This window comes from Aspergillus brasiliensis, assembly GCF_001889945.1.
Source record: "Aspergillus brasiliensis CBS 101740 unplaced genomic scaffold ASPBRscaffold_5, whole genome shotgun sequence".
Classification (NCBI taxonomy): Eukaryota; Fungi; Ascomycota; class Eurotiomycetes; order Eurotiales; family Aspergillaceae; genus Aspergillus; species Aspergillus brasiliensis.
Window position 1 is genome coordinate 1,658,493 of NW_027137446.1, and position 13,601 is coordinate 1,672,093.

The 13,601-nt window shown below is 48.8% G+C and overlaps 4 protein-coding genes across 4 annotated transcripts; 3 read left to right on the forward strand and 1 right to left on the reverse strand.

Moving 5' to 3' along the window:
- Positions 1-438: 438 nt before the first annotated feature.
- ASPBRDRAFT_673258 (uncharacterized protein) lies at positions 439-1,765 on the forward strand. Its single transcript, XM_067628870.1, has 4 exons — positions 439-1,011; positions 1,089-1,120; positions 1,366-1,561; positions 1,688-1,765. The coding sequence occupies exons 1-3, from the start codon at positions 917-919 to the stop codon at positions 1,506-1,508; spliced, it is 270 nt and encodes an 89-aa protein (XP_067480120.1). The 5' UTR covers positions 439-916; the 3' UTR covers positions 1,509-1,561; positions 1,688-1,765.
- A 4,721-nt stretch (positions 1,766-6,486) lies between these two features.
- On the forward strand, positions 6,487-7,143 carry ASPBRDRAFT_557046 (uncharacterized protein). The gene is made up of 2 exons (XM_067627431.1): positions 6,487-6,802; positions 6,859-7,143. Exons 1-2 carry the CDS (start codon positions 6,623-6,625, stop codon positions 6,997-6,999), a joined length of 321 nt encoding a protein of 106 aa, XP_067480121.1. The 5' UTR covers positions 6,487-6,622; the 3' UTR covers positions 7,000-7,143.
- A 1,656-nt stretch (positions 7,144-8,799) lies between these two features.
- ASPBRDRAFT_195526 (uncharacterized protein) lies at positions 8,800-9,684 on the reverse strand (the record flags this gene model as incomplete). Its single annotated transcript, XM_067620875.1, has 2 exons — positions 8,800-9,335; positions 9,453-9,684. 2 exons carry the CDS (start codon positions 9,682-9,684, stop codon positions 8,800-8,802), a joined length of 768 nt encoding a protein of 255 aa, XP_067480122.1.
- A 2,408-nt stretch (positions 9,685-12,092) lies between these two features.
- On the forward strand, positions 12,093-12,888 carry ASPBRDRAFT_557087 (uncharacterized protein). The gene has a single exon (XM_067627432.1). The coding sequence runs from the start codon at positions 12,386-12,388 to the stop codon at positions 12,800-12,802; it is 417 nt and encodes a 138-aa protein (XP_067480123.1). The 5' UTR covers positions 12,093-12,385; the 3' UTR covers positions 12,803-12,888.
- Positions 12,889-13,601: the final 713 nt, after the last annotated feature.

Genomic DNA, 13,601 nt, shown 5'->3' on the forward strand with positions numbered 1-13,601 from the left:
GAGTGATTTTCTTCACATCCGCGTCCCGATCATAATTGATGATAGGAGACAGGCCGGGAGGTTTGAAGCTAGCGAAGTACGAGGCAAGTAGGTAGATAACTAGCTAGCTAGTTAGTTAGCTGTTCTGCCAAGTGATGGAAGTGACTGGACTATACGGAACACTCAAGCCACACCTATTTACACCGTTACTAGCCAACGTACTAACTTAGTGGTATCTACTGGCTCCCGCTCACAATTAATCAAGAGACGTCTGCAGAAGTTGAATGACAAACGCAGAAGACACCCACTTAACTAGCGCTATAACTACAAGAAGAAAAGTAAGATTTAATTCCATCGCATCTCACTACCATTCAATCCCGCACATGGCATGACATGCTCAGTCCGGGATTTGACATCGGCCTAACGCTCAGTCCCGTCCTGCTTACTTTACGAATTAAGAATTGAGACAAAAAGAAATTAAAAAAAAGGATAATAATAAAAGGACACCAAGCCAGGTACATCCGGTGTCAGTTGACCTGCGATCAGACATCCGTGCTAAAACCCGCTAAGGTTCAAAGAACGTGGTAGACAATAACCGAAAACAAGGCAGGAATCATAATATGGAGCTTAGTAGTACCTCGTCCCTCCCTCCCTCCTCGCCACGTATACCCGTTATGTCGAAAGAGCGGGCAATCAAGGCACGGCTAGATGCTTAGTAGTACTAGGCAGGGCAGGCAGACACGCAAACACACTACCTACAGGTGGGCCGGTCCTTGGACTTGATGGGGTATGGATATGTAGATAGTAGCTCATACATACATACATACATACATACACAGTAATCAATGGAGAGGGTAATGAACTAATCAGCTTATCATTGATCAGCATTTGACTATCGTCAGGGATATCCTCATCCATTCATCCATTCATCCATGGCATGGCTTGGCTTCCTACATATGCAATGCAGGTGGCATGTGGTTTGCTTGGCGGTTACGAGATTAGATTTCCTTGGATAAGAGGAGGGGTCCCTGGGTCTCTTTTGCAACAATCAAGTCATTCAGTTGCTACTAGCATAGATAGTAACTAACTACTCCATACATGGATACTAGTAGTCGTCCTGCGGTAGAGCCCGCCGTATCAGGTGCGCCACCCGGGCCGCGCAGGTCAGGGTGCGTACCTCGCAGAAACTATTGCACCAAGTAAACAGGAAAGAAAGGGAAAAAGAAAGCAATACTGCAGCACAACTGATAAGGAATTGCGGGTGAGGCGGAAGAATTCCTTTTTCTTTTTCCTTTTTTTCACTTTCTCGATTTCTTTTCCTCGCTTGATCACCGTATGATCGAGTCATAGTCTTGCTAAATGCCGCTATCTGATTACTCAATTAAGTGCGGTACATGCGCCAGAAGAGGGACTTGGGGACGGGCGCTAGAGGATGGAGGTTCTCCGTACTACCAGAGGGGGGAGGGGGGATCGCAGCGCTATTGATTCAGAATCCCTGCTGGGCTGACTTGTTGTTACTCCGCTGCTGAACGTTGCCCTGTGTTGTGCTGCCCGTCGATCTCTTTTGGAGAAGGGGAGGGGAGTTCCCCCGCGGTCACACAAGCAATGCAGTTATCATGAGATGCTTACAGTTTTCTACAGTATACGTTTTAAAATGGCACAATAGAAAAGTAAAAAATTATGAGAAAGAATTGGATAGTCTCATTAGCAATGTGTCAAAGCGCAGCCAAGAATGCGAAATGCCGCTGGGTATATTAAGTCTATTATACATGCCGTCGATTTCAGATAAGGCTCAAATCCCAAATGTAGAAGATAAACAATCAAGATGGTACACATGACAGGAAAAGGAAATAAAAGCGGATTAAGTAATGGTTGAACCCCATGGGCGAATGGAATCCAAGGTTTTCTGAACAACGCATTGACATCGGTGGGGATCGTGCGATCCATGCTGCACTTGGGTTGGTCCATGAGCAATACCCGGACTTGCACATGAAACCGCATGCTCGTGAGTCTTGTCGTCATCACCTCTGTTGCAGGGTCCGATTGCTGACAAGGCTGGTTGGAGATAAATGGCCCGAGAGTGGGGAACCAATAGCGAGTCACAGCATCATGGTCCCTCTGGCTCGTCGTATCCGAGCCCCCTGCAGTGCGATAGGATCTGCCGATCACTCGACAGCCGCGTGAGCTGATGCCGTGCAACGATTCGATGTCGCAATGTCAAAACGTCATTGTAGAAAAGGGAGCAGAGAGCGCCTGCGCGTGCTCCCCGGAGAATGGTATGAAGAATTAAACCCCGGCCCCATGGGAGGAGTCCATGTGTCGGTGGTAAGTAGTCAAGAAAGTCCGAAAGATAGCGAATCGAAGAGTGTTGAGGAATGCGAATAAAAAGTATAAGTGGAAAGGAGCAGAGCCATAGTGTGAGTTCCCCAAAACGAAATCGTGATAACCATATGCCGAAAGGTGCAACTCCCATGTCATGAGAGACTCGAACCGGTCCACATTGTCACTGTTCCTGGCGGAGTTGGTGGGAAGAGTTGTGGTTGAACCGGCTGAGTCCGTCGGTCGTCAAGTTCATATCAAGTGAATTGCCCGTTGTTTTTACTTGGGGAGCGGAGGAAGAGGGCCCTTTGGCGGGGGACCAGGGCAGGGAGGGAACTGAGAGGTAGAGCCACCGATGGAAGGCATGATGATGTAGTTGTGTATGGTAATTGGTGGCGTGAGAGGTGGTTGGTGTGCGTGGTGATGGTAGTAGTGGTGGTAGAGAGTAGTAATAGTAGTAGTAGTGGTAGTAGAAGTAGTGGTGGATGTAGTGTTGCACGCGAGTTGTTTGAGAAGATTGAAGTTGAATGAAACCAAAAGGATTGAAGAGGACGAGGTCAGATGGGCGTCTAATATATACTTGAGAGCTTCCCTCAATTTTCTGTGCCCTTATTTTTATTTTTATTTTTTGAAGAAAAGACCAACCTGGGTGATTGGCGCTGAACCAGAAGTAGAATTAGAAAAAAAATATTATTATCATTATTATGGGGACAGAATAATCAGAACGAAAAAGAAAAAATATCTAAATTAAATCATAAATTATAATAGTGATTATTTTTTTCCCCTGTCGGGAACAGCTGAGCTCCACCGGCCGGACAGGAGGAAACGAACTACGTCAGAATCTGACCGCGTCCTTACACTAGTGCGGTACGGTGGGCTGCCAGATGGATTCTCGATGGATGCCTCTGCTGCTGAGGCCCCAATGGGAAATCCCAGGGAAATTTTCTAGAAGCTCCTGTTGTCCCACTTCGGCCGGGGACTGGGCTTCACCGCTGAGACTTTTTGCCTCCCCCTTTTTTTTTTTTCTCTTGGGTTCCGCAGGTCTAATTAACATGCGCATTATCGGAGCTTATTTGATGGGGAGTGGACTGATGGTGGTGCTAGGTGGGCGTCTCAATCAGAAACAAAGGGATGTCTGTAAGGGCGATAATGTCACAGCCGAACAAACGGACGGGAAGAGATGGGAGAAAAAAAAGGAAAATAAAAAAATAAAAAGAAGTTGGTAGTGAAGGAGAAACAGGATCGAGTGAAAGAAGAAGAACGAATGAAAGACACAAAGCGAAAAATGGGAGTGAACATGAAATTGAACAAGGCAAGCATTCCTGACCCACCACAGCGTTTATCGTCCTCTCTCTCTCTCTCTGTCTGTCCCTCTCTTCAACTTTCTACGGAGTCGTCTCTACACACCCCGTTCTGGCGGCTTCTTTTTCTCACCTTTCCCTTTTTTGGCTTCCAAGCAAAGAAAGGAAAATCCTCTGAGCGAGACGCCGCCCATGTGACTACGACTGTAGCTAAACGCTAGTGCCATTTCGCTTGGTTACGTAAATTACCATGGGGGAGGACAAGGACACCAACGAAGCAGCAGTAGGCATGAGTTAACTACTTTGTAATAGTGAGTGAGTTAACCTTGCTATCTATGACTCAATCGAGGGGATCAATGCCACCGTTAGAGGATGCGCTTACTCCGCATCCCGACCAGGATGGTGTCCAGGCAACCTCATCCCTGAGTATGCGCAGCTGCGTTTGATAGGCTTACGAACTTTGGGGGCTAGTCCAGCCATGCCAACACGTGCCAGTTCGTAGATCCTTTGAGGGGGAAAAGAGAGCTAACTCAAGTGCGTGAGAGAAGCACCAGAGGGGGACAAGCGACAAGGTCCAGCAAGTTCGATAAGGAACCCTCCAGGATGATCCGAAGCCAAATGCGCGGCTGTTGCGCTGCCCGCCTGAAACTCGGATGCGTGTGATTTGATTCCTCACTCCCACACACAGACACCCTCCTCCTGTACTTCCTTCCCACCAAAAGAGGGAAGATCCTAGCTCCAGCCAGATTGTCGGGACCTGCGAGCCTATCCTCTTACTGTATTCATCCAGTCCAAGCCACCACACATCCCGTAGTTCTCAAGCCCAAGTGACGCCTACATCCTTCAGCCTTCCCGTTTCAGGCCGTGGACTGGGCCTTTTGTGAGCATGGATAACTGAGAGTGGTGAGACAGTTAATAGACAACTGATGAGCCGTAGTCCATGATTGGGATTTGAAAAGAATAAAAAAACATTCTTCTCTTCCCTTCCCTTACAGCCTTGTTCAGGGGGGTGTAGGTGATCCGATAATAACGGAAGAATGACAGGTCGTTTCATCTGTACAGGGCGGCAACTCTGTCGCAGCCAACGGGGTAGCCGCAACCTAAAGATACACACAGACTTGAGAAAGAGAGAGCTTTGATGGCGTGTCCTCAGGCCGCCGCCGGAACGATGTTTCAGGGGCTGATCATCATCGCACTCACCCACATATGGACCGTATCTTCGGGGTTTACGTCCGCCAACGAAAGCCCCGTTTCTCCTTGCAGGAAAATCAGGAAAAGTACGTACCTGCGTTCGTATTGTCCGAGCTCTCAGACTTTCTGGATGCTGCCCTGAATGGTTTGAGTTCAAGGAACTGTCCGTCATCCATCCTTTCTCTCCCCAAGGTACGGGAGCCTCGGGAAGCGATAGGAATCTGGTAATTCCGGGCTCCTCCATTTGACGGACAGCTCGGCTGACAACCATCCATTCCATCCATTGTGGCTGATGTCCCTTGCCTAGTCTTGGCTGTTTGTTGCGGTTTGCTATCATTGCTGTAAGGCTGCCCCTGCTAGTTATCGTCCCTGATCAAATAATTATTAGACTTCATAATTTCATAATTACACATCCTATACTCCGTACATGTACCATACACCCAATTAATGGTCACTGACTTGGCTCGCCATCGTTCCCGACCGTCCCTGCAGCTTGCGAGAACTAATTGAAACTAATCTCCCACACCAGCTGACTTGGGTGTACTCTCTTATGCAATGCAACGCTCATCAGGTCCAATCCGGTTTGACTTGAATTTGATTTATGATATGAGTTCATTGATTGAACCAGTAGTCACACACCAATCTCACCTCATGGAGCCCTGGCGTGCAAGCGGACTAGCAGCACCCGCTTCAGAAGCAAAATATCTAATGAGGATGCGCGGCGTCACGCCGGATCATCTGCAGATGGGACGTGGCCCGGGGGGACGAGAAACAGGAAGGGAGAAACGATGATCCTGCACGTCAATCGATTGCTGCATCGACTCATCGGTCGATCCATCGAGATGCGGGTTGCGTTCTCGCGTCGATGATTTGATCCGGTCGCTGACCTCTCCGCCGACAATTCTCGTTATCCACGGCCGCTAAGAAGATAGACCGGCGCCTAACAGAATACTAAGTTACTAACAAACCCCGGTCTGCGTCAAGTCGTTCTCAACGAATTACTTCTTTGGTGTAGTGTGCAGCTGTTAGCGCCGCTGCCTGCATGACCACTTGACTGAGACTTGAGGAAGACAAGGCAGGTTTTTTTTTGCCAGTCCCAGCAGTAGCATCATGAGCTACGGCGTCCTACTGTATCTACTAATTTTACCCGGTTGGTGGTGATGGCCGCCTGACGCAAGAGATCCCGCGCGCTTCCGGTGAATGAATGAATGAATGGTTTCCTTTTTATTTTCCCCGTTTCTATTAGGAATCGAATTATCTCCCGGCAGGGTTCCCTGAGTGATCCGGATCAGTCACATATCACCATCTTTGCCACTTCCTGATTACACCAGGTCACATGGCTCTTATCCATTTGGGACGCCGGGGGGGCAGAGAGGGCCAAAAAAAGACACATGGCAAGAAGAGAAGGATGTTGACAGAGTGGATCCCAGTTCCAAGAGAACGAAATGAGATCCCCACTGTTGGGGGTGTTCATTCCGCGCCGTTGGTGTGGTGAAAAACTGGATCGCAAGCAATCAATCAATCAATGGCTGGTCTCAAGTGCGGAGGCAGGGTGATTCACGCCAATTTCGTCAAACTCCTCGGCAAACTCCAACACCAGTCCTGGGCAGATTTGCTATAATTACTAACTAGTAGTAGTGCACAAAGTGGAGAATGGGTACACATGATACACCACACTCACTGAGCCTTTGTCATACTTACGCACTTTTCGCTCTTTTCTTTTCAAATGTTGTCGTAACTATATCCCGGGCAGTTTCCCGCCTCAAGTTTTTGGTCCCTGGCGGGTGAGTGAGTTAGTGGATGTAACCCAGCAATGCGTTAATGCAGGTACTATGCATCTCACTGCATCCTCGACTATCACAATCACCGTGACGCCTCCAGTGTGTGTGCACACTGCACACTGCACACTGCACACTGCAATATTCAATAGTCCGACTGCAGGAGTTTGGTTCCACGCCGATGTAGGCAAGATCGGAATTTCGCAGCAGGACTCCGTGCGGCGTACATATCTAGTGAAGATCAACATCAGGGAATTCTCCGCTCTGTGGAATGGTACTGACTCTTCCAGAAACCGTCGCAACCCATGGTTCACCGCTCCTCCCTCGCACAGTTGCTCATCCACTTATCCCAGTGTGTCCCACAGGGTTGCGTTCCATCTCTCAACAATCGCTCCCGCGCGGTCGCTAATTTCGGACTAAAAGGCCACTAATTATGATACGAACTTGCTACTTTGTTATAGTCAACAGCCGGTCGCAGCACCGCCTTGGACGCCGCCGGTTTCACTACAAACGGCTGATCCACTTGCTCCCACCAACTCTGTTGCGGGAAACCACAGCTCTCATCGAATTCTATCCCAGCCTCTTTCTAAGCAGTTAGCACACAGACCCGGTTTGATTATCAGTTGGCTGTGTGGTACTATCAGGATGAGCAATTGAAATTACTACCGTCCTAGACAGTGGCGTAGACATCTAGCTACTATCTAGCTAGGATACCGTGTCTAGGGGAGTAGACCCATGTTGATCACGATTTTCAATAGCACCCTTATGGTTCGACTACTTCCTGCTCGAACCCCGCAGCGGGATCGGATCTCGCGGGCGGCTTTACTGCGCTTTTCTCGAATCCTCAAGCAGGACAACTGACAAAACAGGCAATATAGGCCTAACCTCATGCACACAGCACAATGCTGTCGGCATTCTTCCGCGCGGTTTCCTGCCTCTTTAGGCAACTATCAAGCAGCTAGAAGAGAGTTGTATCCGGAACGTCTTGTCTACGTCTTTCGCATGGGAAAATCTCCTCCTTGACCGTGGAACCTGAATCCCAATTTCTTCAATGTCGGTCAATCCTACTCCACAGTACGGAGAACTCCGCCCACTACCTTAGTCGGAGAAAATTTTGTTTGGACCTGCCCTTTTCTACCTCGACTGACGTCATGATTCGGCTACTCTTCATTGGTTCCAGTGCAGGATTTTGCTTAGTCGTGCCAGATTATTAATGTCTGCGCGCCAATTACTGGGCCATTGTCCCAATTGCTTCGGAAGGCATCTCCGCAAAAGGGCGGACAGGGCGCTTCTGAAAGAAAACGGTGAACCAAATCCCGGTCCTCGTTTACTCTGGTGTTGGGGTAACGATTAAACGACACGGCAATATCTCGGTACTTGGACTCTTGGCATGGTAGTGAAGCAGAAACCATTCGGGACGCGTCTGCTTAATCTAAAACGCCATTACAGTGTCCCTTGTTTTCAGATATATCACTGAGTCGCAAGCTGCCAGTCAATCTGGAAGTCAACGTGAAACAACCCCTGTGCATCAGTATGTTATGCGCCAGGATCATGGCTTATGCAGCAAGCCGAAAGTCTAAATGACCCTCACATATGTATGTGCTGCAGTGCACATCCATGCGCCAGGGTGTTCGATTCCAACGGCGAGTGCCCCGCAAGAGGCTCCCAGGGACCGACTGAGTTATGACAGTCTGGGCCAATTGTGACGCGGCCTGGCACCGTAGACGTGGGCTTCGGCGCGAAAGGGGCGAGACAGTCAGGTTCCTTGGGTCGGGCGTAGAACTCGGGTCCAGGCGTTACACAGAACCTAATCCAGGTAACGGCCAGCATCCGAGTCAGGCCGTCGTACACCACTGTTTCGTCGTCTCACTGGGAAATTCGAACCTAGAGATTATTCTCGGCCGGACTGGTCTCGACCCCAGCTGATGTTGTCCAGACGGGCCGCCATGGCACCAGGTGGCACAGCAATTTGCGAACACGTCCGCAGGATGATCGTTCGATCCTTTTTTGGCTTGGATGGCATTCAGTCTGCATCACGCGCACGAGCATTCTGCAACTCATAATATGCGACCGTTGGACCATACCATGCGTTATGCAGGAATCAAACGATCATGGTTGCCCTACATATGGTCGCATCTTATGACGAAGCATGATCCCCGTCCCACGCGGCGTGCAAGTCATACCTGGCTGGAAGCAGCCAATGCTGCGACGTATTGCAGGCAACTTCGAAATCATTCCTCGGGCAGATCGCCCTGAGCCTGGGTTGATATCCATTCCTCCATGAGGACCTGACGACCAGGTTCTGCCGTCGCAGCTCTTGTCCCTGTCTTGTCACCTTTCCGCGTGACAAGCAGACACAGCACCCAGCCGTAGATATTGAATCCCTCGTAATTGGTCCTGAAGCGCATTTTCTTGTCATCACCATCGTCTGCGTCTCGCGACAGCGTACCATCATCCTTCCTCCTCTTTGATGTACGCTGCCGCTCGGGCGAGTCATCAGACTGACCATCAGCATCGTCTCGCTGACGTTTCGCTCCCGCACCATCATCATCCTCAGTCGCATGTGGAATATCCCGCATCTGGAGACAAGACTCCTCATCATCACTCTCAATCATTATCCCAGCTGCAGCCGAACCAGAGCCTCCACCTCCCTCCCCAAACCCTCTACCCACAGCGTAGCCCCCCTCATCCTCAAACTCCTTATGTCGCGTAAGAAGCGAATGGCGCGTCCTCGATTCGCGCAAAAACAACGCAACCTCGAATTCCTCTGCACAAATTGCACGATCAGCCATCTAGCCAAGAGCGACCAAGCACCAGAATACCCAATGATTTCACTGAAACAAGCATACAATGTAACACACATAACTCAAACTCACTCACTCACCCTCAGAAATAACATCCTTCACTGGCTTCCCCTTTTTCTTCTTCGCGAATAACCGTTCATTCTCCTCACGTAACTTGGGCAGCACGAGTGGCCGGATCGCCGCGAATACGCGCGGAAGCACGGCGTCACGCGCGTTCAGGAGCCAGCGTATATCCGACGGGTTCTCGAGGTAGATTCGACATTCGAGGACCGTGTATTTGCTGATGCGGAGGTAGCGGCGGATGGGTGCCATTGCTTGCTTGCTTGCGCTTGGGCGGTTGGTTGGTTGCTGGTTGGGTGGTATGGTATGTTATGTCCGGGCGGGTAGGTTGGGAATCGAGCGTGTGTGATTCTTGTTTCTGTTGTTGGATGCGGAGATGATGATGATGTTGAGTGAGGTGGTGAGTGAGAAAAGGGGAGGTATGTGTGGTCTGATGTTGTGGTTGTGTTGTTAGGATTGAACAGTGAAGTGAGTAAGTGAGGAGTGTAAATCAGTGACGTTACCTGCCTGGGGCCGTCGGCGGCAAGTGTTGCCAAGCTGCGGTGCGGCAGTATGTATGTACTATGGGCTGTATGTAGCCTCCGAATCAACTGGTGGCTTAGCCGTTTGTGTTACTTGCAAGGATATTGAGCTTGATTTTATCATGTTGTTTCATGAGCTTTGGCATCGATCATACGATATTTACAATGCTGATTCATGATTTTCACTTCCCGGTTCACTATACAACTGGTGGCTAAAGTAGATGAAGTGCAGGTTTCGGCCGAAGGCTATTCAGCCTATATGTGGATTGTCTGCTCCCGGCAGGTATCTGGTGATTTTTGCATAGTGTATAATACACAATATATTCATATGGGGAATTGACGGTTATGGTGGCTTGTACTGTTATTTGAGATGCCTGTTGTTGATATCTCGCTTTCGTCCGCTCCATCAGGAATCTTCAGCTTTCTGAAATTAATTGCTGATAATTATCTGCTCTTGTTAAAGAGAGTATTATCAATGTATACATGCAACTTTGTCATACCCCAAGTCCAGTCATGCAGGTGCCTGTATGTACAAGGAAGTGGAAGCACATATGGCGTGGTATTATTCTCTCTCTATCCCTTGTTGTACGGGATTCCCATACATCGGTGACCTCCCTCTCTGGAACTCTGTAGCCCGGCTCTATTTTGGTTCTGATTTGCTCCTGGTATCAAAATTGCAGAGTATTGTGGTGTTCTCTTGTTCCGAATGGGAGCTGCGTAGTCGATGAAGGATATGGTAGAGGGTTTGAATGAATGCAGCGAGGTGTTTGCCTTCTCTTTAGGCATTATGACGCTATATTATATAGGCACTCTGCTTGTACTTGCTTTTAGATAGTGGGAAGCATCGTGCTATGGATTTCACAACCTCCTAGCTGCTATGAGTCTTTGATATGGGCAGCGCGGGTTTGTCTGTTGTCCTGGTATGTCCTAACAACAACAAGAGCTTCTTCCAGTTCATCGACAGTTTGAGGAACAAATTGTCCGATGTATGGAAAGCATATCTATAACTCGGAGTAAAATGTATCAGCCTCATTCTCATATTGATAATGCAACAGAATTAGAAGTTTCATACGCACTTGCGACGTGCCCAGAGCACGTCGTCAAAGATAAGACAGGCCACCTGAGCTACGCCATCGGTGCCCCCAGTCCCCACCCCCATTATATCCATGTTGGTCTTTGCTGAATTCTGGGGGGGGATTGAGGCAACAGACGGGTACACAATGTCCCTCATTTGATATAGGGGGGAGTCATTGTTATGAGAGTGATTCTAAACAACTTAGACAAGAAAGAAGCATTTTTAACGAGGTAATTCTCACTGAGCATTGTTCTATATACAGAAATAAGTGTTGCGGTTAATTTGCCTTCGACAAATCTACCAACCTTTGAAATGTCCAAGGAAAGAACAGTGCTGTATGTTGATTCTTCCATACCTTCCACCGATAGCTAACGGTAGCCTCGTTACTGCCTCGTTTACTGGTTTGTTGAGCATAGCATGCGGTGTAGAGCTAAGCAGGAAGCTGCTCCGATAGCGCGCCTGCTTTGCTTTGACTGGCAACTTCCCTCTCAAGTGCAATAAGCGCGTTGTGATGCAACGGTCCAACCGTTTGCTGGGGACCATCAAGGTATCTTTTTCGGGGTCTGGGTTCAACAATCTTCTACCGGCAATCAGCTCTTCTATCCTAGGGTGAAAGAAGCATATCAGCAAGGAATATTTGCTAGGCGTTTATAGAGTTTTTCCTGTGCGTTTCTGAGCCTTCTTCTTGAATATTTGAAGTGTCATCGGTGCTTGTAGTAAGAGGTCGAAGTGGTGGTTATGGGTAGGTTTGTCTGGGGGCTGAATAAGGTAAATAAGCATGGGAAATGAGGTAGCTACACTATTGCCGTCATCTAATTGTGTTTTTGGTCTACATTGACTACCATTATGGATGAAATCGGTGCGGCCTAGCACGTTTCAACGGTTGACTGGTATGAATCCTGGATTTCGAGACAGTCGCAAGTAGGTTGACATATAAGAACACATTCCCTAGATAGCAGCAGAATGGTAGTAGATATTTGAAATAATGTTCTTTACACAACATAGATTTGATATCCAGAAGGTATTTCAAATTGCAGATACTAGTGCAATTAATAATGAAAGGTACGCAGGTCTGGGTCTACAATATATAGTTAGCAATTGCTCAACCGTTTCCTTGAAACACCGACTGCAAAACGGTCAAAAAGCCCCCGCATCTATATACATCATTAAAATTAACAACCGAGTATCGTTATCATCTCTATCTCGAGCTATTCTCAGATCCCGACAGCACCATCATGGCTTGCAGAATGTATAGATGTCACATGACACCGCGTATCGCCCGCGTCTCCCCGAGTCGACGGACTGCAGCTTCTAGACCCCTCAGAGTCAACAACACAATCCCCATGGATACTCCGCGATGGATCCTATCCTAGATGGGCTCAATTCCGCCCAGACAGCCGCCGTAGCATCAGCCGCCCCGATACTCCAGGTCCTCGCTCCCCCCGGTTCAGGAAAGACCAAGACGCTGACCGCGCGCGTCGCGTATCTGCTCGCGCATCATGGCTACCGACCACAAGATGTCATCTGCTGCACATTTACAATCAAAGCTAGTCGGGAGATGAGGGAACGACTGGCAAAGCTGATTGGCGATGAATTACAGAGGAAGTTGATTCTGGGAACATTCCATTCGATTTGTCGGAGATACCTGGTAACGTATGGCTATCTGATCGGGCTGAAGAAGGGGTTTGGTATTGCGGATTCCGGAGATAGTTTGGCCATAATCAAGGTAGGTAGCTTGGGGTTACATGGATTCTGTGCCTGTGTCGGTTACTGACTTCTGCAGAGGATCATTAAGCGATTACAGGTCGGAATCCACCCCAATGCAGCGAGAGGGAGGATATCACACCAAAAAGCTCATGGAGTCAGCCCGGACGAGCTTGCGGCGAAATTGAACAAGAACTCGAAGGTTCTGGAGCAGAGGGAGTTCGTTCAGGTATATCGTGAGTATGAGGCAAATTTGGCAGCTTCGAATCTGCTGGACTACGATGATCTACTTGTGCGGTGCGTCGAACTGCTCAGGAAACACCCGCAGTGTGTATCGAACGTTCAAGCTGTTCTGGTCGATGAATTTCAAGATACAAACCATATTCAGTATGAGTTGATGAACCTTTTTGCGTCTCAGAACCAGCGGATCACTGTTGTTGGGGATCCGGACCAGAGTATCTACGGTTTCCGATCTGCCGAGATTAAGAACCTGGGGCGTATGCAGCAACTATATAAGGACACGTCTATTGTCCTGCTGGAGGACAATTACCGTTCGTCTGGGTGTATTCTGAGTTCGGCTCAAGATGTCATCGAACAAGATTCATCACGGCCGGCGAAGAAGCTGCAGCCGACGCATAGTTTAGGCACTATGCCCGTTCTGCGCAAGCTGCCTAACTCAGAGTCAGAGGCCCTCTGGATTGTTCTGGAGATCAAGAGGTGCATTGCCTTGACTGGGAAGCTTCTGAACTATTCGGACTTTGCAATATTGCTTAGGTCGGCCGCTCTCTCGCGCCAAATAGAAGCCCAAATGGGAAAGCATGGGATACCATACCGGATGGTTGGTGGCTTGAGGTTCTTTGACCGAGTGG

Bases quoted from the DNA above. Each gene is read 5' to 3' on its own strand.
- ASPBRDRAFT_557046 (XM_067627431.1), top strand. From the start codon at position 6,623: ATGCATCTCACTGCATCCTCGACTATCACAATCACCGTGACGCCTCCA. The intron at 6,803-6,858 runs GTGAAGATCAAC...TGACTCTTCCAG, and splicing joins CCGTGCGGCGTACATATCTA to AAACCGTCGCAACCCATGGT.
- ASPBRDRAFT_557087 (XM_067627432.1), top strand. From the start codon at position 12,386: ATGGATCCTATCCTAGATGGGCTCAATTCCGCCCAGACAGCCGCCGTA.
- ASPBRDRAFT_673258 (XM_067628870.1), top strand. From the start codon at position 917: ATGGCTTGGCTTCCTACATATGCAATGCAGGTGGCATGTGGTTTGCTT. The intron at 1,012-1,088 runs GTCTCTTTTGCA...CATGGATACTAG, and splicing joins ATAAGAGGAGGGGTCCCTGG to TAGTCGTCCTGCGGTAGAGC. The intron at 1,121-1,365 runs GTGCGCCACCCG...TACTCAATTAAG, and splicing joins GGTAGAGCCCGCCGTATCAG to TGCGGTACATGCGCCAGAAG.